General features: G+C 35.6%; 1 protein-coding gene across 12 annotated transcripts in view; it reads right to left on the bottom strand.

Moving 5' to 3' along the window:
- Positions 1-27,359, bottom strand: part of MAPK10 (mitogen-activated protein kinase 10) — a 619,928-nt gene that overhangs the window by 63,259 nt on the left and 529,310 nt on the right. For 11 of the 12 annotated variants that reach the window (XM_061420724.1, XM_061420726.1, XM_061420723.1 and 8 more), the window contains 2 exons: positions 14,144-14,326; positions 9,071-9,195 (listed from right to left, as the gene is read on the bottom strand). In XM_061420724.1, the coding sequence (XP_061276708.1) occupies positions 9,071-9,195; positions 14,144-14,326 (308 nt within the window). Of the gene's footprint in view, positions 1-9,070; positions 9,196-14,143; positions 14,327-26,390; positions 26,463-27,359 lie in introns of all 12 variants that reach the window. The other variant, XM_061420720.1, reaches the window with a different exon arrangement.

Consider the following 27,359-nt stretch of genomic DNA (forward strand, 5'->3'; position numbering starts at 1 on the left):
CCACACCTAGCCCTATTCTACTCTCCTCCTCATGCTTTCTGATCTGTGTGCCTGTTGCTGTTTATAATTGTAGAGCTGATATTCTGGATGCTGATACTGGACAAACTGTAGCACGCAAACATTCTACAATGATCTTTAAGCTCTCATTTAAGATTTACCTTGAATAAATTTCTAGACATACACAACATTAAAATTTACACATCTATGTCACAAAAAGATTAAAAATAGTGCATATTTCTTGTATGGTTGGTCATCTCTTCCATGTGCTCACTTTGGTAATGACCAATAAGATACAAAGGCAGACAAGATAAATAAAATAATGTCAGAGAGTAACACTGCTCAAAGAGCATGAAATCTATGATGGCCTTGCAGTAAAAGAGTTTATAATAGTCAGGTTAGCTTGTTCCTATACTTTCACTGCTCACAAAAATAACATAATCCCTAGAGCTATGTAATAGTAAATATTAATAAAACATTTAAGGCTCTACTAATTACCTTATGTTATAAACAGTAAATTTGTAACATTACTGACTATTCTGGGCTTACATTTTCACCATGCTTATTTTAATTGAACTTCAGCACTAATACATGTAAGCATTACTCTGTTTCCCAAGTTATTCTCTCACTGGGGAGCTGACAACCAGGTTGTTTAACTTAGGGTCTATATAGGTAGATTAAATTCCCACACAGCCTTGTCCCAATTCCCAAATTAATCTTGAATTGGATAAGAAATAACAAATAAGTTCAGCACTGGCTTTGCTTTCCTAATCACACTCCACTGAAACTGGATTGGATTAGCCACACCTTTCCTATATGGATGGCAGGTATATTTCTATTCCCAACCTCTCTCTCTAGTCCATTGTCAGCTGAGGCCCACGTTTCAAGCCTCTCTTCCCGCATTCTCTCCTGTCACTTTGACTCAGTCACCAGGCAGAAGGTTTGGCTTGCCTGCCAATCCTCCTCTATACTGCCAAGTATCTATGGCTTGCCAACTGGAGGGCAGAATTCTCAGATACCAGCTGCCTGACTGGTTCAACCTGTCCCTCTGTCCAGATTCCCAGAGTGATGTTTTGACCATTTAGGACTGTATCTGGGCTTCTCAGAGACAGAGCCTTCCAACAGTGGACCTGATCACTGCTGGCCATGAGCCTGGCCCCCAGGAGCAGTATTCCAGGAGACAATAGTTCTAGTGTTAGGTTAGAAGCCTTCCTTTTTATCATGAATTGAGAAATGAATGTCCTTCTCTAACATGGTAAGTTCCTAACTGAGATCTTCATGATGATTACTTTGAATATTTATTTGGCTACTCTGGGATCTTTGTTGCGGCATGTGAACTCTTAGTTGCGGCATGTGGGACCTAGCTCCCTGACCAGTGATCAAACATGGGCCCCCTGCATTGTGAACATGGAGTCTTAGCCACCGGACCACCAGGGAACTCCCATGATGATGCCTTTGAGTTTGGATGTCTTTGGTTTGGTAGCCAAGCATTTCTCCCTCCCTTCTTCCTCCCCTCCATCTTCCTCCCCCCCATCTCCAACACAGAAGAATTACAGAAGCCCTTAGTAAGTTTCCTATATACTCATGAGCTTTCATAGGGTGCTCAGAAGTTTCTGAAAAAGTTAAAACTATGTATATATATAAAAAAAGGTCACATATCATACTCTTCTTAAGTTACTTTTTTATATGCCCTGAGACAGAGTTAATTGACTCCTCCTTAGCTTGCAGTTCACAAAAATCCTCCTAAAGTGTATCCATATGCCTATTCTCAGGGGTTGCAAGGTGAGAGTCACCCTGTATCCTAGCAGGGTCTCTAAACTCAGGAATCGGACAAGAAACAAGGCAGCTGATCCCTACTGTCTCGGTATTTCCCTCCAACAGAGCACAGAGAAAATGTCAAGCTGATTCCCTAAAATTGCCCTGACTATACGCTAATTTCTTAAAGATATCAATAGTTATAAAGAATATTTGTAAACAATGTAATTTATCTTTGGATGCATGCTTGCATTCTCAGTTGTGTCTGACTCTTTGTGACCCCATGGACTGTAGCCCATCAGGCTCCTCTGTCCATGGAATTTTCAAGGCAATAATCCTGGAGTGAGTTGCCATTTCCTACTCCAGGGAAATCTTCTCACCCAGGGACTGAACCAGCATCTCCTGCAACGGCAGGTGAATTCTTTATCACCGAGTCACCTGGGAAGCCCCATAATTTGTCTTTATGTTGGCTTAAATTAATGGCACTGGATTTTCTTATACTTGGAGGGTCTACATCAGCAAAATAAATAAATAAAAGCCAACTATTTAAAATCTTACAGGAACTAGATGGATTTTAGTGATTTTTTTTAAAATGTAGATTATTTCTATAGTTTCTTGAGCAGCTCCTCTTTTTCACCAAATATATCTGTTTTTCTGAATATCAAAAGGTAGCAAAGGCTTGAGCAGGCTTCCCTGATGGTTCAGTCAGTAAAGAATCTGCCTGTAATGCAGGAGACCTGGGTTTGACCCCTGAGTCAGGAAGATCCCCTGCAGAAGGAAATGGCAACTCACTCCGGTATTCTTGCCTGGAGAATCCCATGGACAGAGGAGTATGCCAGGCTACAGTCTATGCGGCTGCAGAGTCAGACACGACTGACTGACTAACACACACACACACACACACACACACACACAGCAAAAGCATGCAAGTAAAAATCATAATAGTAATAGTAATGATTATGAGAATAAGAATTTGTGTGATATTTACTGGCTACCAAGCACTGTACAAAGTACTTTATCTACATTAACTCTAAATTCCTGAAGAACACTCTACAATATGTATGATTGTTCTCTATTCCTAGTTAAGAAAACAGAGTTCAGACAAGAAACTTGAATTAGGCCAGCTTGTAAGTGACAGAACAGGAATTTAAACCTAATGCATCTTTCCACATCTGTGATGATGCAAACAACTCAATAAATGGCATTTATGTCTGATATCGAACTCTTCTTAATGAATACTGAAACAGTGAGAATACCTCCAAGCGTTTCATGAAAAAGTATTGACGGTAAATGTGGCCTTTGTGTTTGAGGAACATATTTCTGTTGCTCTGAACATTACTTGAATAAGAACTTGCTAATAATCTGAACAGATCTAACTTCAAATTTGATGTTCTGTTACACAAAGAGATGAATATTCACCTTGACATTCAACTTTGTACACTTTCAACTTCATCGTTACATGAATAATTTTCTCTCTTAGCATTATGACACCATTCATGTGCTCTTCTCTTTTCAGTTTGGTAGTTTGGCACTTTTGGAAACGTGATAAGATAGCTTGTAGTATGATTAACTGATTAATACACATAGCATTTCTCTACCCTTATTTTTCCTAAAGACATCATATTCTTTTGCACTTTCTCCTTTATTAAATCCTCTACTTGCCCCCCTTTTCCTTCAAAGACACTCACTTTGGCAATATTGAAATGACTGAGAAAAAGATTCTAGCCTTTTAAGTACCCTAAATTTGATCTTTCTATACTTGAGAGGAATTTTTCATAAGAAGTTAAAATTAATTTAAAAACCCATTGAAACTATTCATTAATATGTTGTTATAGATTCTAAGCAACTGTCTCTTTTATAGGCAACATAATTACAAGTGAATTACAAATACAGACTTTATGACTCCAATTAAACTCTAGGCCACAATCCATTAAAAACACATTATACACATTACATTACATATAAGGAAAAATATATATGCAACATGATTCCAGCTATCAAAATAACTGAGCAGTAATTTCAAATAATTTATGTTTATCTAAAATTTCATCAGCATCAGTGTCTCTTTTGCTGTCTCGTACACAGGGTTACTGATGTATGGAACAGTCTTATGGACTCTGTGGGAGAGGGAGAGGGTGGGAAGATTTGGGAGAATGGCATTGAAACATGTAAAATATCATGTATGAAACGAGATGCCAGTCCAGGTTCGATGCACGATACTGGATGCTTGGGGCTGGTGCACTGGGATGACCCAGAGGGATGGTATGGGGAGGGAGAAGGGAGGTGGGTTCAGGATGGGGAGCACATGTATACCTGTGATGGATTCATTTTGATATTTGGCAAAACTAATACAATTATGTAAAGTTTAAAAATAAAATAAAATTTAAAAAATAAATAAATAAAATAAAATTTCATCAGCATAACCTCAAAAATCATCAGAGAAAAAAACTCATGCTTAATTTTCACATATGTCTACATCATACTTTCTCTTACTTATTTCATTATTTCATTCTACCCCAGGAATATATTTGAAGTATTTCCCAAGAATGAGAGATTGGAAGAGATTCTAGTTTTTAGTTGTAAGAACACTAGTTTTTTTTTTTCAGTTTTAAGAGCATTAGAATTAAACTAAGAATATTTAATTTTGGGGATTTTACTTAGAAAAGGCAGAGGAACCAGAGATAAAATTGCCAACATCCGTTGGGTCATAGAAAAAGCAAGAGAATTCCATAAAAACATCTACTTCTGTTTCATTGACTACACTAAAGCCTTTGACTATGTGGGTTACAACAAACTGTGGAAAATTCTTTAAGAGATGGGAATACCAGACCCCCTACCCGCCTCCTGCAAAACCTGTATGCAGGTCAAGAAGCAACAGTTAGAACTAGACATGGAAACATGGACTGGTTCAAAACTGGGAAAGGACTACATCAAGGCTGTATATTAACCCTCTGCTTATTTAACTTCTATGCAGAGTACATCATGAGAAATGCCAGGCTGGATGAAGCATAAGCTGGAATCAAGATTGCTGGGAGAAATAACAATAACCTCAGATATGCAGATGACACCACCCTATTGGCAGAAAACAAACAGGAACTAAAAAGCCTCTTAATGAAGGTAAAAGAGGAGGGTGAAAAACCTGGCTTAAAACTCAACAATCAAAAAATGATGATCATGGTATCTGGTCCCATCATTTCATGGCAAATAGATGGGGAAACAATGGAAACAGTAAGAGACTTTATTTTCTTGGGTTCCAAAATCACTGTAGATGGTAACTGCAACCATGAAATTAAAAGACACTTGATCCTTGGAAGAAAAGCTATGACCAACCTAGACAGCATATTAAAAAGCATAGACATTACTTTGCCAACAAAGGTCTGTCTAGTCAAAGCTATGGTTTCTCCAATAGTCATGTATGGATGTGAGAATTGGACCATAAAGAAAGCTGAGCACTAAAGAATTGATGCTTTTGAAATGTGGAGTTGGAAAAGACTCTTGAGAGTCCCTTGGACTGCAAGGAGAACAAAATAGTCAATCCTAAAGAAAATCAGTCCTGAATATGCATTGGAAGGACTGATTTGAAGCTGAAGCTCCAATACTTTGGCCACCTGATGCAAAGAACTGACTCTTTAGAAAAGACCCTGATGCTGGGAAAGGTTGAAATCAGGAGGAGAAGGGGATGACAGAGGACAAGATGGTTGGATGGCATCACTGATTTGATGGACATGACTTTGAGCAAACTGCGGGAGTAGGTTACGGACAGGGAAGCCTGGTGTGCTGCAGTCCATGGGGTCACAAAGAGTCAGAGATGACTATTCAACTGAACGGAACTGAACTGAACTAAACTGAGTTGAAAGTCTAGAAAAAAATCAACTGCAAATTCACATAAGAATAAATTGGAAATAAATAGGTAGTATTAAGTGTTCATTTGCTACATTCTGTGTACACTTCTTTAAAACTCTTTAGGCAACTGCAATGATTCTTGCATTATGAGTTCAGGAGAAAAGATTTGCTTCCAAGTGTTGAGTCTATAGTATTGGTTTTACTCATCAAACTGTATGGCTATATATCCTTTGTGCTGTGCTGTGCTTAGTCATTCAGTCGTGTCCGACTCTGCAACCCCATGGACTGTAGCCTGCCAGACTCCTCTGTTCATAGGGATTCTCTAGGCAAGAATATTGGAGTGCGTTACCTTGCCCTCCTCCAGGGGATCTTCCCAACCCAGGAATCAAACTGGGGTCTTCTGAATTGCAGGCAGATTCTTTACCAGCTGAACTACCAGGGAAGCTCATGCATCCTTTAGAAAACATATAAAATAGAAATACAGGCAGGAGGAGAAGGGGACAACAAAGGATGAGATGATTGGATGGCATCACCGACTCGATGGATATGAGTTTGAGCAAGCTCCGGGAGAAGGTGAAGGACAGGGAAACCTGGTGTGCTGCAGTCCATAGGGTTGCAAAGAGTCAGACACATCCGATTGACTGAACAACAACAAAATTTTGTAAAAATCAAGTCAAGTGACTAAAATTAATTTTAAGCAAATTAAAATTTCATCATCATTGTAAAGCTGCTGAAGAAAGAAGGTCTTAAGAAAATGTTAGAATGTTATACCTCAGTTTCCACACAGAAAAGTCATTTATCACTGAATTATTTTCTCAGAAATTTTGTAACGCTTAAGAACTGGGTTACTATGAAAAGTTGCTTTTTTAGTATTATGTCTATAAAGTTTGATTCTACCTGATTTTTATTCTCATCCTTCAGCTCTCAATTGTCCAGTGAAGAAGGGAGGAGAATTAATGCCAGCTTGAACCTAGCATCTCTGACACAGTGAAGCAGAACAAAAAAGCCAAAAAAAGCAAGCTTTGGATGGGCCAGAATATCCTGGTATATAGTGAAGGTCACAAGAAAACAAATAGAAAGAATATTTCAAATAGAAAATTAATGACCAATTCAAGCAAAGTAATTTGAAGGTACTATGAATCATTTAGCACAGGTTTTCAAAGAATGTGAAATTTTGATGGGAGAAGGTAACACTGTTGATAGTAAAGTTTAAAAGAGGGACATTCCTATTGGGAGGCTTATTGAACACACATGGGCAAAACAGTAGGCCTGTTTCCTGAGCAGCCCTGGATCTACTCAGAGAAAAGGAGATAGCAAAAAATTAAAGAGTTTTGCTTCTGAGAAGATTCTTTTACTATGTCTCAATGGAAAATATGGAGATATACCTTCCTATGGCAGTCAACTTAGAACCAACCTGAGACAGTGGCCTTATTGAAATACCCAATTTTTCTCATCTAATTTATGCAAAGCTTCACAAAGTCACCAATGCCCTAGTAAAAGCTTTATAATCTAAATGTTCTGCTTTTGCACAATGAAGGAAACTATAGGCAAGGTGAAAAGACAGCCTTCAGAATGGGAGAAAACAATGGCAAACGAAACAACTGACAAAGAATTAATCTCCAAAATATACAAGGGAGCTTGTACAGCTCAATACCAGAAAATTGAACAACCCAATCAAAAAGTGGGCAAAAGACTTAAACAGACATTTCTCCAAAGGAGATATGCAGATGGATAATAAACACATGAAAAAGATGCCCAACATCACTCATTATTCAGTCAGTTCAGTTCAGTCTCTCAGTCATATCTGACTCTTTATGACCCCATGAATCGCAGCACGCCAGGCCTCCCTGTCCATCACCAACTCCCAGAGTTCACTCAGACTCACGTCCATCAAGTCAGTTATGCCATCCAGCCATGTCATCCTCTGTCGTCCCCTTCTCCTCCTGCCCCCAATCCCTCCCAGCATCAGGGTCTTTTCCAATGAGTCAACTCTTTGCATGAGGTGGCCAAAGTATTGGAGTTTCAGCTTTAGGATCAGTCCTTCCAAAGAACACCCAGGACTGATCTCCTTTAGAATGGACTGGTTGGATCTCCTTGCAGTCCAAGGGACTCTCAAGAGTCTTCTCCAACACCACAGCTCAAAAGCATCGATTCTTCGATGCTCAGCTAGGGAAATACAAATCAAAACCACAGTGAGGTATCATCTCATGCCGGTCAGAAAGGCCATCATCGAAAAGGCTACAAACAGTGAATGCTGGAGAGCGTGTGGAGAAAAAGGAACCCTCTTACACTGTTGGTGGGAATGCAATCTGGTACATCCACTTGAGAGAACAGTATGGAGATTCCTTAAAAAACTGGAAATAGAACTGCCATACGATCCAGCAATCCCACTGTTGGGCATACACCCTGAGGAAACCAGAATTGAAAGAGACACATGTACCCCATTGTTTGTTGCAACACTTTTTACAATAGCTAGGACATGGAAGCAACCTAGATGTCCATCAGCAGATGAATGGATAAGGAAGTTGTGGTACATATACACAATGGAGTATTACTCAGCTATAAAAAGGAATCTATTTGAATCAGTTCTAATGAGGTGGATGAAACTGGAGTCTATTATGTAGAGTGAAGTAAGTCAGAAAGAGAAAGACAAATACTATATATTAACACATATATATGGAATTTAGAAAGACAGTAATGATGATCCTACATACAAGGCAGCAAAGGAGACACAGATGTTAAGAATAGACTTATCGACTCAGTGGGAAAAGGGAAGGGTGGGATAATTTGACAGAACAGCATTGAAACATGTACATTACCATATGTAAAACAGATGACAAGTACAAGCTTGATGTATGAAGCAGGGCGCCCAAAGCCAGTGCTCTGGGACAACCGAGAGGGATAGGGTGGGAAGAGATGTGGGACGGGGGTTCAAGATGGGGGGACACATGTATACCTGTGACTGATTCACATGGATGTATGGCAAAAACCATCATGGTATTGTAAAGTAATTATCCTTCAATTAAAATAAATAAGTTAATTAAAAAGAATAAATGTTCTTAGTACCACAGCTTATTAAAACCAGGAACCTGATTGGAACAGAGGCAAAGAGATTTCTCCTCTATTACATTTTTTGTTACTTAGTTTGCATCAAGAGAGACTGATCATTAAATACAAGGAAATACTGGTGGTGTTAATAATTTAACAAAAACTAGTGGAAGTGTGTCATGAATAGCCAAGGTATTGGACTGAATCACCATCTCACATAGGAAATCCTGAAAAAGAAATGCAACTCAAAACATAGGTTGAAGAAAATAACTTGTAGAAGGGAAGGTAGTAGCTTTGTGACTTAGGAATTTTATGAGGGCCCTTTGAGAATTCTTTGGGATTCTAACTCTCTTTCAGTGCACACCATTGCGCACCCAGTTACTACCATTTGTTTGTGGAAAGAAAATAAAATAAACCTAAACCTTACCGCCTCCACTTCAGCAGGGTCATACCAGACATTGATGTACGGATGTTGTAAGGCGTCATCCACTGATATCCTTTTTGCTGGGTCAATCACTAGCATCTTTGACAGCAAGTCTCTGGCTTGGCTGGCTGAAGGAAATGAATGAAGAAAAAAATTTGTTAAATTTTGATTTTGGCAAGGAAATTTTTTGGAGGGAAAAACAGTTTTTAAAAAGTCAATTAGCACCTTCCTTCCAAACATCAGCTAACTTCACCAAGTGTTTAGGGAAATGCAAAATGAAACAATGAAATATTTTTTATCCATCAAATCAGATCAGATCAGTCGCTCAGTCGTGTCTGACTCTTTGTGACCCCATGAATCGCAGCACGCCAGGCCTCCCTATCCATCACCAACTCCCGGAGTTCACTGAAACTCACGTCCATTGAATCAGTGATGCCATCCAGCCATCTCATCCTCTGTTGTCCCCTTCTCCTCCTGCCCCCAATCCCTCCCAGCATCAGAGTCTTTTCCAATGAGTCAACTCTTCGCATGAGGTGGCCAAAGTACTGGAGTTTCAGCTTTAGCATCATTCCTTCCAAAGAAATCCCAGGGCTGATCTCCTTCAGAATGGACTGGTTGGATCTCCTTGCAGTCCGAGGGACTCTCACAAATAAAACATGGCATAATATTCAATAATCTCATTCATGTTGGTTGCAGTGTAAATTGATAAAGATTTTTTTAGAGGGCACATTTGGGAGTATCTTTTAAAATTTTAAATGTGAATAACTTATGACCCAACAGTTCCACTTTTCAGTATACAGTCTAGAGAAACAATTGCACATGTTCACGAAAAGCATCCAGAAAGGATGCTCACTGCAGCGTTGGTCAAGGATTAAACATTTTAAACAATCTAAATGTTGCTGTTGTTCAGTCACTAAGTCATGGTGAACTCTGCAACACCATGACTGCAGCACACCAGGCTTCCCTTTCCTCTCCCATCTCCTGGAGTTTGCTCAAATTCATGTCCATTGAGTTGGGGATGCTATCTAACTATCTCATCCTCTGCCACCCCCTTCTCCTTTTGCCTTCTATCTTTCCCAGCATCAGGGTCTTTTCCAATGAGTCAGCTCTTCTCACCAGGTGGCCAAAGTATTGGAGCTTCAGCATCAGTCCTTCCAATGAATGTTTGGGGCTGCTTTCCTTTAGGATCAACTGGTTTGATCTCCTTGCAGTCCAAAGGACTCTCAAGAGTCATCTACCTGTACCAATTAAGTTTGGCAGTTTTAAGTCTGGCAGGCTACAGTCCATGGGGTTGCAAAGTGTCAGACATGACTGAGCAACTTTCACTTTCAGATGTATTCACATGGACATGGTATTAAGTGAAAAAATAACTGCAGAATGACCCATAGATCCTGATGCCACTGTATAAATCTGCCTCTTCGCAATAAAACAACAAGCATTTCTGATAAAATTTGTACATGTATTGCTTGTATAATTAAAAATAAAAGTTAAAAGAATTGTTTTTTAAAAGGAAACAAAGTGAGTGTACACCACTCATTTTAAAACTTCAGAGCTGCAGAAAAGGACAAAGCAGTATCTGGAGGGAGGCAAGGAAGTTAGAGGTGACTTTCTGAGAATGGGAGAGATAATGAGGACTTTAATGGGAGCCGAAGCTTCAAGGATTGAGAGAAGGGGGGCAAATCTGAGAGAAAAAATCCACAAGATTTAGTAACCAAATTGATGCAGGGAATCTTGTTTATTTATTCAGTATTCAATTTATTCAATATACATCGTCTACTGTGTGCCAGGTACAGTTTCAGATGCTAGGGATACAAAAAATTTGCATAGTGATAATCAGTAAATGTATTTATTTAATAACATTGCTGAGTGAAGTGTATTAGTTGCTCAGTCATGTCTGACTGTGTGTGTGTGACCCCATGGACTGTAGCCATCAGGTTTCTCTGACCATGGGATTTTCCAGGCAAGAATACTGGAGTGGGTAGCCACTCCCTTCTCCAGAGGCTCTTCCCAACCTAGGGATCGAACCATGCTCTCCTGCATCGCAGGTGGATTCTTTAGCATCTGAGCCACCAGGGAAGCCCCTAACTTTTCTAAAGGATGCTCTAAACATATCCGAAAATACAAAATATGTTTCAGAAAATAAGGATCCAAACTGATTTGGAAATTTTTGTGGTGAAAATATTCAATTTATTCCAAACATGGTAAAACTTCAAATTAAAGAAAGGAAAATCTAAACTGGTTTGCTAAATTAGGGAAAAGGCAGTGTCTTTGAATTCATGAATATGTACCAATTTTTAATTAGCAATTGTTTATTATTAATGAAATATGGTTAATTATAAAATTTTGAAATTACATAAAACATAAAATCCAGAAAAGCTAACCTTCCCCACCATCTGGAAGCAATCATTCTTATTATTAATGTATTCCCTTCTAGTTTTATGTAGTTTCATAATTTTGATTATACTAGAGTTAAAATGTGGCAATCTAATTTTCACCTCTACAGCATTTGTATTTCTTGTGTTATTACATTTTAATAAAATATTCACATTTACTTATACTAATTATATAATTTTTAAAAATCACTAGTTAAGTTACTGGAAGATTTTTTATTTCTATTAGTCATTTTTCTGGGGATCTCCATTCCAAACACTTAATTTCTGCTACTCCCAAACTGACACTTTGAAGTTCACAAGAGTGATGAAAGTACAGAAATATACAATGATTTTCAGTATTAGTTTCTCTGATTGTTAACCTAACAGGTCTGTGTCTATTTCATTGGTTCAAGACCTCTTTGATTTGTAACTGATTTTATACCCAGACTCACACACTCCACGGGTTCTCATGTCACCCACATTTCTGTTCTTGGAAGAGTAGGGGTTGGGGTGGTCTCCTCATCTATGGGCAAATGAACTACTGGAACACCAAATCATCTCACTGAGAAACAATGATCACTACTGCTTGTAGGGAACAAAATGAGGAAGAGGAAAAGATTTTAATTCTTCATCGTTCACTCTTTTGTTTGCAAGTAAATGTCTTACACTCTTTAATAACAGTAGAATAAATCCTTCCCTTTGATTATTTGTGTAATTCTTTATAATCTGCTGATTTTGTGTTACAATTGTAATTCAATAATTATACAATTCAGAGAGTGGTACAGGTAGCTGAAGGGAGAAACCCAACTGTGCAATGGAAGTGTCACAGACACAGAAACAACACTGTACTTAATTTAAAAACCACCAGATGGAAGTCTGGAGAAGACAATATGACCCTGGAAAGTTGTAACACTATATTTCGGTTTCTCCATCTCATTTAATTCTATATTAGCTATAAATTAAGTCTGTACATTTAATCTCTAACTAATTAATTGTCCACTAAACATTTGCAGTAAAATTTCACAAGTGTATGTCCTTTTGAGGTGGGGGGGATTCCCTAATAGCTCAGCTGGAAAAGAATCCACCTGCAACGCAGGAGACCCTAGTTCGATTCTTGGGTCGGGAAGATCCGCTGGAGAAGGGACAGGCTACCCACTCCAGTATTCTTGGGCTTCCCTTGTGGCTCAGCTGGTAAAGAATCTGCCTGCAGTGTGGGAGACCTGGGTTTGATACTGGGTTGGTAAGATCCCCTGGAGAAGGGAAAGGCTACCCACTCCAGTATTCTGGCCTGAAGAATTCCACGGGAGTCCACGGGGTCCCAGGGGAAGCTGAAGTTCCAATACTTGACCACCTGATGTGAAGAGCCAACTCATTGGAAAAGACCCTGATACTCTGAAAGATTGAAGGCAAAAGAAAAAGATAAGATGAGGTTAAGATGAGCAGAGGATAAGATGGTTAGATAGCATCACTGACTCAATGGATATGAATTTGAGCAAATTCCAGAAGATAGAGGAGGACAGAGGAGCCTGGTGTGCTACAGTCCATGGGGTCACAAAGAGTCAGAGACAACATAGCAACTGAACAACAACATAGATCCCCTGGAAATAATAATTTTATTATTAATAAATATTTATTATTTTTTAATATCTAACAGTTACTGCACATTTAGTGTGAGACAGGCAGTGTTCTAAGTGCTTGACAAATTATTCAATTAATCCTCCCAATGATCCTATAAGATAGACACTTCTTGCTTTAGTTTGTTAAAGAAGGTACAGAAAGATTAGATAACTTTCCCAGGTTCACATAGATTTTAAGGGATAGGATTTCTTCCCCCGGCAAAGGAAAAAAATAAGATTTGCTTCATATCCCCAATTTCTGAAATGTCATAAGTTAGAATAAGAATTAAAATATTACTTATACTTTATAGGTTGCCAAATTTATTCTATGTCTTCAATCCTATAAAGAAGCTGTTATGATCCCTGTTTTGTGGGTAAGAAATTAAGATCCATTACTAAAGTTCATAATGGCAGACATAGTAGTAGAAAAAATTACTTATTAATGAAAGTCTTTGTTAGAAACAAAATACGAAAGTAAAAATCTCATTTGTCACTCTAAAATAAAAAATGTTGGTTAAGCATTAAGTAAAATACAAATAAAACTCAAACATCTATAGTTTCAAGATTTTAAAATGAAAATCTTGTGTTGAAAATATTTTCCAGAATATAAAAATAACTGGAACAATTGCTTCAATGTATATATAACGTTGTTCTTTTAGCGTTAACGTTGCAAAGTAATTTTAGATTCTAAATAAGCCCCGTGAATAGTTAACCCATACCATTGTCACACACTTTATTACTAGTCTTTTCCCTAGATATCCAGAAAATTTTTAAATCCTTGATTACTCTCCCTTTGTAAGGAGGATCTTTTAAAAATACCTCTTCTTAAATTGAGGTTGTTGTTCAGTTGCTAAGTCGTGTCCAACTCTGCGACCTCATGGATTGCAGCATGCCAGGCTTTCCTATCCTTCACTATCTCCCTAAGTTTGCTCAAACTCATGTCCATTGAGTCAGTGATGCCATCCAACCATCTCATCCCCTGTGGCCTCCTTCTCCTCCTGCACTCAATTTTCCCAGCACCAGGAGAGGTGTCTCCATGGTCTGCATCACCCACGCAGTGGTTCTGAAGTTATCCCTGAAGGGCTTACCTTTGAGTTTATTGTGCTCAGAGTCCGCTGGGAAGAGGGAATCTGGAAAGAGCTTGGGGAAGGTGAGTCCTGCATACTTGGGCCGATTCTCCACATAGTTTCTTACGGTGGGTTGCAGTTTCTTCATGAATTCTGGACATGGTGTTCCTAGTTGCTCAATAACCTTATTCCACTGGTCAATATCTGAGAATTGAATAGTTAAGGGCAAAAACAAGTGCAGGACACCAGCTCTTGCCTTTCACTAGTTGGGAGACTAACTGCTTCTCAGAGCTCTGAACGGTCAATAACACAGAAGAAGTTTTAAAAAAACAACAAAGGACAAACATAAAAAATCAGACTGTCAGGCAGTGAATGCCCTTGGAATTTTAAATTCACTTTGAGAACACATATACTTTTGAGGAATTAGCATTACTTAACAAAATATGATATCATGAAAGAGTCCTTGGGTTGTGTCAATGGAAAGGTATTTAAATAACACAAGAATTTCTTTTATTGAGTTAAACTTCTATATAGCCATGTAATTTGGAAGAGAAAAATTATAATGACACATAATAATATTATCATGAAATTATTCTAATCATTTACTTTCTAAAAATGACAGATGAATAAATATTTTATAAAATTCATCTATACTTTTCTTAAATTCTTTATAAGATTCTTTTTTCCTCTTGTTCTCTAGAAAATGCGAAATTTCCTTGTCTGTTAATTTTTTTGACTCATGCACATTACAAATAGAATCAGTATGATAATAACTCATTAACTCTTCATCAAAGACTTAAAAGATTCTGTTTATCAAAGCAGTCGCAACTTCATACCCATTTTCTTACTTCTGATAATAGTGCCTTATATCCTGAATATTGTAATATTCAATGAAGTATGAAGGTAAACACAGGATGTTCAGTTCAAGGCAGATTTCATCCAAGCGCCTGTGTTTCACAAGCATGTTAAACATGGGGGATTTTATAAGAAAAACATGATCTCTCTATGAAAACTAATACTTACAAAACTGGGGGTCTTTGACAGGCACACCCACTGATTGAGATTTTCTTTTTCATCTTTCATAGATATTTGATATGTCAGAGCTTGGGAATGACAAACACCACTTCTGAAAACTCTGAATAGTCAACTGGAAGAAGTTGATTTCAAATAGATTTTCTTGCCATGTGTCAATGAAAGACAGAGGCCTTAGAAATTGTCAAATCCAATACCACAGGCAGTGTTCTCTCCAATGTTGCTAATTCTATAACTCTATCTTTACTGTAAAGTTAATTCATTTCTGTTAACGCAATTTGTGACAGTTCAGGGAATGTTACCATAATTATTTAATTAAGATTTCTAAAATCATTACCCCTAGTTTTTCTATAGCATTGGACTAAAAATGATGGACAGTTCTGACAAAATTAACTAATTTAACAAAAATAAATATATAATGCAATGTAGATAGGTGACAGAACAAAGGTAAAACCAAGCTAATTTGCAAATGCGCTTCTATTTCTCATATAATCTAGCTGAATAAAAATTAAATTATATATCCTCTCAGTTATTAGGATGAAAAAATGTATGACTGTGTAATATCAAGAAATGAAGTAAGAGTGGGAAAAACTGAAGAATATTCCTTTACAAAATAATAGACATAACTAAACAAGAACATCTCTCAATAAAAATTCATCTCAGTTGCCATGTATATGAGAATATATAGTAGTAAATGAGAATCATTAGGAATACAGTAAAAAAATGTCAAAGATTAGAGTTAAAAGTCACTCTTAGACAAAAACTTATGTTAATACTATCGATAATAGGTAAGCTAGATTTACTTAGATATATTTTAAATAGAAAACATTAATACAGTTAAATAAACCTCAATGCTTACACTGTAAATTATGAAAAGAGATCTACTTTTTAATACAATTCAGTTATCATGTCCTAACAAGACATAATTTAATCAGTGATCAAACTTCTTGAGAATTCTAAAGATTTGATCAGGAAGAAGAAGTTATCAGATTTTCTGTAAAGGAATCTTCTAACAAAGTTAGCAAAATACTCCCAACACACTAGTGTAGTTATATTTAGCTACAGTATGGTAGCTCAGATGGTAAATAATTTGCCTATCATGCAGGAGACCCAGGTTTGATCTCTGGGTAGGAAGATCCCCTGGGGAAGGGAATGGCTACCCACTCTGGTATTCTTGCCTGGAGAATTCCACGAACAGAGGAGCCTGACAGGTTACAGTCCATGGGGTCGCAAAGAGTCAGACACTACTGAGTAACTCACACTTGACACAGTTATTTAATTCAAAAATGAATTGCTTTTAAAGCAACATTTCCAAAACAATTGCATGGTTTTTTTACAGTAAACTTTCAGAAAAAGTGAAAGTCACTCAACCATGTCCGACTTTTTGCACCCCATGGACGCTATAGTCCATGGAATTCTCCAGGCCAGAACACTGGAGTGGGTAGCCGTTCCCTTCTCCAGAGGATCTTCCCAACCCAGGGATTGAACCCATGTCTCCCACATTGCAGGCAGATTCTTTACCAGATGAGCCACCAGGGAAGTTTAAGGGAGTCAAACGTCCTGGAATTAATTAAACAAGAACTATTAAAATGTTTCTTATTAAAAGTTATAATTAAAGTCTCTAGAAGCACTCAGCATGTCTTCCTACCTTAGATTGCTCTTTAGATGAAACACTGTTATGGTCCTTGATATAATAGTTTACCAAAAAAAACCACTAATCTTTATTATTGGCAATGAAATACTTGATTGTTATAACTGTAAATATGTGGTATAGTCATCTTTAAAAGTGTGTGCCTTTATTTTAACCAATCTATTTCAAGCTCTTTCTTCCCAAAAACATGACTAGTGCATTTAAGCACTAAGTACATGTTTCACAGGCGTTCACAGGATTGCATCATTAACTATGTACTTAGTTAATCATATGAGTTTTCTCTATAATCATAATTAAACAAATACAATCCAATACTAGAAATAATAGCTCCTGGCTCTAAACCCAGGACTTGTTCCAAGGATTCCAGAAGAAGAAGACCAAGTCTGGAACTGACATAGTAAACATTACTTTAATTTTGCCATAAAATTGATCGTTTGTTTGTCCCAGGCAATCCCTCTTAAAGAATGCCTCTGAAATTGCTTTCTTAATCTATTAGGCCAACTTATTCACATAAAACAACTAATTTTATTAATATTTAAATAGAAAATAAGGTGATACATTTTAAAAGAACTTTTTAATCATCAGATTTCCACAATGATTATACTTTTTAAAATACATAAAATATTAACTAGGTTTTTATGATTATGTGTTAATTTAAAATAGTAAATTTTTTTAAAAGAATGACCAAAATTATTTTTGTAAAACAATTTCTCTGCTTTAGAACACTAATAAGTCATCATTTTTCTACTATATGAGTAAGGATATGAATACCTACAGATCCCAGCATGTGCAGTCATCAAAAAAGCAAACTATATATATTTTTGATCTACTAGTTCAGAAATCATCATACAACATAATTATCAAATGTATTTAATAAAAATTTTAAACTGTCATCTAGTAGGAATTATTTGACAATATTCTCATCTAGTTCTAAATTCACTACATAAAGATAGTCATAAAAAGTTTGGTTTTTTAAATAGAGTATGATAAGATAATGTTCAACTATTTACTACTAATGTCTTCAATAAGTAGTATTGTAATAGATGAAAGAAACAAAGTATGGATTGTAAAAGTGATTATTTGAAATCCTAAGATTGGAAATCATTCCAGCTAATTTTTGTCAGTTAGCCAAGAACTTACATTTAATGTCTTCCTTTTACATTAACTTCCTTGGTTGAGAAACTTTCTAAAATATATAACAAATTGCCTTGAGCCCAATGTATGAATAATGTCTTACTATTTTCTGAAAATTTGGGGTCATAATTTATACCATGTACATTTAAGCTTTCAGAGGCTACCAAGTGGGAGCAAGCGGCTTCCTTGGTGGCTCAAATGGTAAAGCATCTGCCTGCAAATGTGGGAGATCTGGGTTTGATCCCTGGGTTGGGAAGATCCCTGGAGAAGGAAACAGCAACCCACTCCAGTACCCTGGCCTGGAAAATCCCATGGACAGAGGAGGCTGGTAGGCTACAGTCCATGGGGTCACAAAAAGTCAGATGTGACTTAGTGACTCCACTTTTTCTTTCAAGTGGGATCATAAAGAGTTGTTTAGTGGCTTCATTCTTCTATGCCCTTTGAATTATTTATCTCCATTTTGTTTTTCCATTGATTACTTTTTCTTATGATGAATATGGTTTCCAGAGTTGACACCTTTGTGAATTCAGATTTGCTTTTTATTCTGCTCTTAGCCTTATATTCAGTATTCTGTGCAAAAATGTTGACATCTCTTCACAACCTAAAGAATATCAGTGTTTGTCCCCAAATTCTTACCTATGCTTTTAAAGATAATATTGTTTAAGAGTACTGTCTTTAGAAAAGTTCCAGGAGTGACTACTTTATCTTGCAAGACAAGCAGCTGCCTGGTCGGCACTGTGTTGTGTATCATTGGGAGGCTTCATGTTAGCCCTGCAATGAATGTGCAATAGGAGGTGGAGGTATGCATGCCACGTGTTAGGCATCATGATAAAAAACTGCAGTTCCCAAACTGAATATTCATAACTTGGGGAACTTATAAAAATATAGATCACTCCACTCTCCCCATTGATCTACAAGATTCTGAATGCATATGCTTGAGATGATATCATTAAGAAACATCACAGTAATTGCAATCCAGGTGGCCCCTGGTATATTTGAGAAATACTGACAATATCTTGTGAAAAAAATAAGTCCAGATCTAAGAATAAAGTACTAACCTGTTTCAGTTTTATGACACGGATTAGTTTAGGGTCAATTTCACCAAAATATTATTCCACATCTTTTGCTATGGAAAACTTAGGGGTTGTTCACATGGAAACATGACAAGGAAAGAAAAATCCTAATATTTGTTCCCTTTCCCCATGTCACTTTCCCAAAAATACCATGAGAAATTATGACAAGTGTCACACATAAGCTCCATGCAGAGAAAAAGGGGTTCTACTCATGAATACCTATAGGATTGAAATTACATGTTGCTATCATAAAAATACAGGTTGATATCATGTTACTACTCATGGGAAGTACTACTCATGGGAAGCATAAAAGCTATTCAATATAAGTTCAAACTATTTTACTATTTTTAAGTAACTACTCCATAATTCTGTATGATAAAATTTGTTCTCAAAGAACTCTCACTTCTGAGGACATTGTAAAATTCAGGCTAGAAATATATCTATATTCATATGACAAAGGTCTGGATTCAGATTTTCATGGTTTTGTCTTGAGTTTTTTGTTACTTTAAAAACATTTTTATTTTTTTTCATTTGAAAAGTGTTATTTTCATCTTGATAGTCCCCCTGAAATTCTAGAAATATGAATGTGACAATGAAAAATTATAACTAACATCTGTTTTCATTATAAATGAGCACAGGAAGGGGAAATATTATAAGCTAATAACACTTTGAAAAAGTCAAAGCTGACAGTTTGATTAAAAGGCTATTTGTTCACTGGCAGCTGATTGCTCATGGAATACTGTGGAACATGAAATATCCAGAGGCTAATATTTGAAGCATGATATATATGCACCTCAGCATAATCTATTTCATCTAATAAATCTATTTATCATTGTAATCTATATTTATTTACAAAGCAAAAAATATTGAAGAGACATTTCACATATAAGCAAATTCAATATATGTTAATATGTATCACAATGTAGAATTTTAATTAAACTATTGAGGGTTAATCTTTAGGGCCACTCATTTGTACAGGTCCCTTGCAAAATTCTATGCCTAGTTTTGCATTTGTAATATTAATTTTTTCTTTACATAACAACTTCCTCCAACTGCATTATATTCCGGCCTCATAAAGACTAGATCTGACTCTACCTGCATTTTGAAACTGGAAGATGTCTTGGAAATCATTTAAATTGACATCTGTATTTTGTAGCTGAAAAATGTTGAGGTGTTTTAAAATTGGTAAGTAAAATGACTTTAAGCAAAGTAGCGGATACAAACAGCTCCCAACACTAAAAGAAATACAAAATTCTATTTAACAGTTTTGGTAACTCTCTACTCTGTTCTGTGAAAACCTCTCTGAAAGATTACACTCATTTCTGGGTATAACACTATGCAAGAAAAGATTTAGAAGGGACAATGAAGTTTATATGAGGTAAAGAAAACATGCTATATGAGGCATACTTGACAAAACTTTTTATGTTTCAATTCAAAAAGAAAGGAGAAAATCCTTGCCTCCTCCATCCTCACACTCGCACTTTGATCCCTCTTTTCCTTTAGTTGTTAACACTTTCTAATACACCATGCCTTTTATTTTAAATTTCATGATGACAAGGATTTTTATCAATTTTCTTTACACGTATATCCCTAGGTATAAGCACATAGCAAGTGCTCAAAATATTTGTTGAATAAATAAATGTCTATTTTATGTTCAATTAGAGTTTTTCAAGGAGATAACTTGAAGAATAAGGAGAGAAAGTATTCGAAGAAACAAAAATTGAGAAATTCCAGGAATTGGAGAAAGGTTGAAATTTAGGTAACAAAGGGAATCCTGAGAGGTAAATAAAAAGAAATCCAGACCTAGTCACATGGGAGAGAAACAGCAACTAACCAAAGATCAAGAAAAAAATTCCTAAATGAAAGGAGGGAAAACAGACAGAGTATGTCCAAAGATGACTATCACACTGATGGCTAATTATTCAACAGTAATATTAAAAAGAAAAAGCCAGTGGAAAGACACTTCTAAAATGCAGGAAGAAATAACTGTCAATCTAAAATTCTATATCCAACAAAACTATCTTTCCAGTAGGGAACACAAATCAGAATACAGCTTTATTGTTAAAGACTTCTAAAGAACTTCTAAAGGATATACTTCAGAAGGAAAGAAAATAATCCCAAAGGGTCAAATTGCAAGAAATACTGATAAGCCAAGAAAATTATAATCATAAGGGTAAATCTAAACAAACTCTATCTTTACATAACCAAATGATAATGTCAATTTATGAGGTTCAAAGAAAAAAACTAAAATACTGAGCATAGATAGCATATTTAAATTGGTACAGTAATGATCTAAATTATTAGTATGTGGTAAGATCCTTCTGTGTTCAGGAGAGAGATAAAAATTATCTGAATTAAAACAGAAATTCTCCACAAACTGAACTATAGATTCAATACAATTCCAAAATCAATGCAAATAGGGATCATTTTATAGAAGTTAGCAAGCCAATTTTAAAATATTTGAGGAAAAGCAATGGCTCATTAATAGCTAAGGTACTTCTGAAGAAGACAAAGAAAGAAGATATTTATCTTATCTGATATGTGTATAGTATACACTTGTATTCATTAAGAAAGGGTAGTTGTGGTATAGAGATAGACAAAAAAAAAAAAAAAAAAAAACCTCATTATGAAACCGAATACAAAGCCAAGAATTTAACACCCTTTCCCCCTAAATGTGAAAACTTATGACAAAGACAGCATTATAGAACAATGAAGAAAGAATTAGCCATTCTTCCTCAGTCAGTAACTGGAAATGAAATTCCTCTTTCACACCATACACAAAAATCATTTCCAAGTGAACTAGAAGCTTAAATATAAAAGATTAAAATATTCACACCAAAACTAAAAGAGAATATAAAGGCATCAAAGGATTCTTAAGAAAGACATATAAATAAATGAACTATAAAAAAAGCAAATTCCAAAATCAATATAAAATAAAATGGCAAAATATTCTAAATAAGGGAAAGGATATTTTCAACACATAAAATGGACAAAGGTTAGGTACCACAATAAATAAAGAACTCCTACAAATTAGTTTTTAAAAATACAATTTAAAAATTTGTTCTAAAAAACAAAAGATATATTACCAGGAGGAAATACTAATGGCCAGTAAATAGGAAAAAATGCTTGTAAAGAAAATATAAATAAAAGCTCCAATGAATAGGATTTTACATCCAAGAGATTACTAACAAATTTAAAGACAAATCTGGTAATATCAAGAGTTGGTTTGGATGTGGAGTAGACAGTTACTTTTATACATATACTGTTACTCTGAAAATCAATCTGATGTTATCAACACAAAGTCAAGCTTAAAATGTGCACACCTATGAGTTCTGGTGTGACTTCCCAGATGGTTCAGTGGTAAAGAATCCACCTGCCAAGTAGGAGATTGAGGTTCAATTCCTGGGTGGAAAAGATCGCCTGGAGAAGGAAATGGCAACCTACTCTTATCGTTGCCTGGGAAATCCTACAGAGTAGCATGGTGCATGACTCAGCAACTACACAACAACAATGATCCTAGGCATTTATCATAAAGAATCTTGTCCATTTGCTCCTAGAAACATGTATTCATTGTTTATAAAAGAAAAAGCAAAAACTCAATGTATTCCAAAGTCTATTTGTAGAAGAACAGATTTATTGTATTAATAGAACATTCATATACTGGAATGCTATACCGCAATGAAAATGAATGAACTATTTCCTATGTACCAACGTGAATAAATCTTAAAAATATAATGCTAACTTCAAAAAAAGCTTGCTTTCCAAAAAAAAGCAAGTCACAAAGTAATAATAGCACAATATGTAAAATGGATAAAACTAAATGGAAGGAAAGTTATGACCAACTTAGGTAGCATATTAAAAAGCAGAGACATTACTTTGCCAACAAAGGTCTGTCTAGTCAAGGCTATGGTTTTTCCAGTGGTCATGTATGGATGTGAGAGTTGGACTGTGAAGAAAGCTGAGTGCCGAAGAATTGATGCTTTTGAACTATGGTGTTGGAGAAGACTCTTGAGAGTTCCTTGGACTGCAAGGAGATCCAACCAGTCCATTCTAAAGGAGATCAGCCCTGGGTGTTCATTGGAAGGACTGATGCTGGAGCTGAAACTCCAATACTTTGGCCACCTCATGGGAAGAGTTGACTCACTGGAAAAGACCCTGATGCAGGGAGGGATTGGAGGCAGGAGGAGAAGGGGACGACAGAGGATGAGATGGCTGGATGGCATCACCGACTCGATGGACACGAGTTTGGGTAAAATCTGGGAGTTGGTGATGGACAAGGAGGCCTGGCGTGCTGCGATTCATGGGGTCGCAAAGAGTTGGACACAACTGAGCGACTGAACTGAACTAAAATGATATGTTGTTTAGGGATAAATATGTATGTGCTAAAAATATAAGGAAAGTCCAAGAGATTGTAAAAACATGCCTTTAGGAATGCGATGACCTCTGGGGAAGAGAGAGGATATAACCGAGCAGGAACACACACAAAAAGTTCATAGGTATTGATAATGTTCTACTTTTTTAACCTGAGTGGTAATATATGCATGTTCATTTTATTGATCTTTTCAAAAGCTATAAATTTAATATTCTTCTAATTCACTTGCATAATTTATTGTGTAATTTTAAAGTAAAAGTGTCTGCCAGGGTGAAATTCATTAGGAGACCTCCCAATAGAAAAGTATCTCAGTAGTTGAATTCTGACTTTTCTGTAGAAAGTTAAACACATTTGATTTGAATAAAAATTTAATTAAAATACATCAAAATACAGCTACTAATAAAGGGTTTCCCTGGTGGCTCAGACTAAAAAATCCACCTCCAATGCAGGAAACCTGGGTTCAATCCCTGGGCTGAGAAGATCCCCTGGAGAAGGATATGGCAACCCACTGCTGTATTCTTCCCTGGAGAATCCCATGGACAGCGGAGCCTGGTGGGCTACAGTTCTTGGGGTCACAAAAAATCAGGCATGACTATGTGACTAAGCACATAACACAAAAATACAGCTACTAATAAAGTGGCATAAAAATGCATTAAATTTTAAGAACTGTTTTTGGTTATCTAAATTTCTCAAGGCTAAAAATAATGTGAATTCGTTTAGGTATAAAAAATAAAGGGTATAAGACCGTATTTTTAAGTTTTGTTGTTATTTTATGTATTAAGAACACATGTATAGCTCATATTGCACTGACTTTTATCAATCATTTATTTTGAGAATGTCTTCATATAAATGATATGTTAAAAATAATATGACTGCCTACAGAATATTGTATAGATGTATACTACACACACTATATATCTAGTAGATTAAATATAATTTTATTGCCACTTTCAGATGTCATGTTTAATAACAGGGCATTTCAAAAAATAAGTAATCTGTTTTGTATTTTAAAAGTTTAACATTATAATAATGAGTCTTCATAATATGTTTGCCTGAAAAATTCTGATTTGAAATTACCAACATGTTTGAAATTATGAAAAGACTGCATCTGACATTCAGAGGAGACACTTTAGTTAATAATTACCATTTACCCTTCCCAAAATTTACAAATATATCCCTATACAAGAGCTCCATAAATAACCAAAAATAAAAATACCAAGCTCAAGTATTGAAAGAACAATCTGAGACTTCTTAACATTAGCAGCAACCCAAAGGTTTACTTATAAGGGATTTTGGTATCAAGTTAAGAAATGATAACCAAGCAACTTAAAAAAAATGGATTCTAAGAAATGTTAATCTGTTTTAATAACTCAGTTGTGGAAATCTGATTTGATTTTCTTTAATAAAAATTATAAGAAAAGTAATGAAAAATAATCATTTTAATTTATAGGTGGCAAATAATTCATTTCAATCATCAATTATTCAAGCAAAATGAACTTCTAAAATATCAAAGAGTACAAAGTTAATAGATTGAGTCTGTTTTTTATCAAATGTCTAAAAATTAGGCAAAACTTAACTGTTTCATATTCATGTTCAAAGTCCAAATTCAAGTTTATAATCCACAAGATTTCAGAGAAATCTTGTTTTTTTTTCCAATTTGAAGGAATTCATTTTTTATCATGCTAACATACTTTTAAAGAGTATTAACATAAACATGAATGTTGTAAATTTATAGATACTATTTAGTAAAACGTATATGCAGAAGACAATACTGCAAAACAGGCATAAATTTTTTAGAAATAAATGTGTGTCATATAAAACTAAAAAAATATTTTTAGTAAGAATAGAGTTAAAAGTAGTGCAGTTTTATTTTTAACTAAATAAAACATTTCATGTTAAGCTTCTTATCCACAAAAACTGAGTGTCTAATTCAGTCAGTTTGTAAATTTGTCCAATACAGAGAATATATGCATGCACTTAATATTTGTTACATATTAATCTTCAAAGTAAATGGCTAATTGCACAGTTAGGCTACAATATTATTAATTAGATTTATTTTATACATTAAAACCCCATTATTATAGGCTCAATTTTGTTTTCAAACAGTGATCATTTAAGTAATGCTCATCTTATCTTTAGTATGATAATGACGTAATAGTTTGTAAGTGACTGTGAGTAGGATACTTAACTGACTAAATAAAATAAGTTATTATAAACCCATACACTAAATCACACTCTCCATATCTTTTTAATACTGCAAAGCCCATAGAACCTTTACTTGCTAATTATTAGCTGCTTAAGGGATCACTTTTACTTAACCAAGTGATATACATTTGTTTTCTTTGGATATTTCATATAATCATTATTAATTAATGAGGTTTTAATCATGGTACTTGTTAATAATGTGGAGAGAATAAAAGCAGTAATGGAGCTATTATTCCTAGACATTAAGGAAATGAGAAAAATTATTTTAGAAGATCATTTTTAAAAGGAAATTCATATGAATGTTCTCTGAATATGTGTTAATAATAAACTGATTGCATTTATGAATGAACATAAATTTAACTGATAAAAGATTTCCATGCCAAATGAGTATTTGTTATGGTACAAAAGCATAAATCTTTAGTCTTAAACTAAAAGATTTTGTCATTTATTATCTAGCTATGGATATAACAACTGACACAACTGAGTGACTAACACTCTCACAACAAAAAACAGTAAAACATAATAGAGTATATCATTGTTACTAGTTTCATAAGACTGAATTAAGGCAGATCTTTTGATAGTAATTGAACGTTTCATATGTGTTACAATATTATCTACATACAAGCTTGCTGGGAGACAAGATTACTCTCCCATGATGCCAGCTGGTAAATGTGACATTGGAGTTTCACAGAACCCCTCTAAGGGCAGTGAGGATATACCACCAACAGTATTATACTGGAGACCTAATGGAATCGATTGAACATATTACCCATAGAGACCACTGGCTTCTAAGAAGGATACGATCAGTGCCAGGAAACAGCACTGCACCTTTTATCATTTCGCCCATGATGCACCCTACTGACCACATGTCAACTGAAAACAAAAATGAAATGAAGATAAACAAGAAGACAGGAATAGAACAGCAAATAAACAAAAACACTTCACTACCCAGGCCTTGGAGCAATGGTCTGACCTTTTGCTGACTGGGTTAACAGTGCTTTAAAACACTTAACAGTGCTTTAAAACAGGGGGGTGGGAAGAACACAAGAATGTCAGGGCCCTTTCTGCTATGCAACTGAACTAACCATGCCATTCAATGCCACCTAATGTATGATAATATTACTTTGCAATTATAATGCAATGATTAATTTAGGTTCTGATTTAAAAGGTCTGATTTGCATTCATCTCCTAGAATCCTACTGATTTGTATTGTAAATTATTCTAGATTGTGTTAATGTGGGAAACATGCAAATTGGTTTCTCTTTCATTCTTTTGTATACCACACTTGGAGAAAGAAATAAAAGACTGAGCCGCCTGCAACCTCATAAGAAAGGGTTTCTTTTATAAAACACACTTACTCTTATTTATAAATATGGATAAATTTCCGGAAGTGAAATGCCAGTTCAGGAATGAGTGTTTTGGAATAGGCTGGTTCAGTTTCATTGACTCTCACCAAAGAAGTACGTTTTTAAACAGAAGCTTTGTCTTATTCTCGTAAAAACAATTGCTTTCTAACTGTCCTTGGTTACTCACGTGTTCCTACTGAAAACTCAGAAAGAAAGATAGGTCATTCTTATGAGGAAAATTAACCTAGAAGAATAAGGGAAGTTGAGGGGGAACAAATAGGGAAAGACATTAAGATAGCACACTAGAATTTTGCTCCACTTATTCTTCCAGTTATATATTGTAATTTGGCAGTGACCTTACAGAATTCCTCGAGATTCTTTCCCAGGTGAAGGTCTCACTCAGGTTAAATGCAAAGTTTGACCA

This window comes from Bos javanicus, chromosome 6 (genome assembly GCF_032452875.1).
Source record: "Bos javanicus breed banteng chromosome 6, ARS-OSU_banteng_1.0, whole genome shotgun sequence".
NCBI classification, from domain to species: domain Eukaryota; kingdom Metazoa; phylum Chordata; class Mammalia; order Artiodactyla; family Bovidae; genus Bos; species Bos javanicus.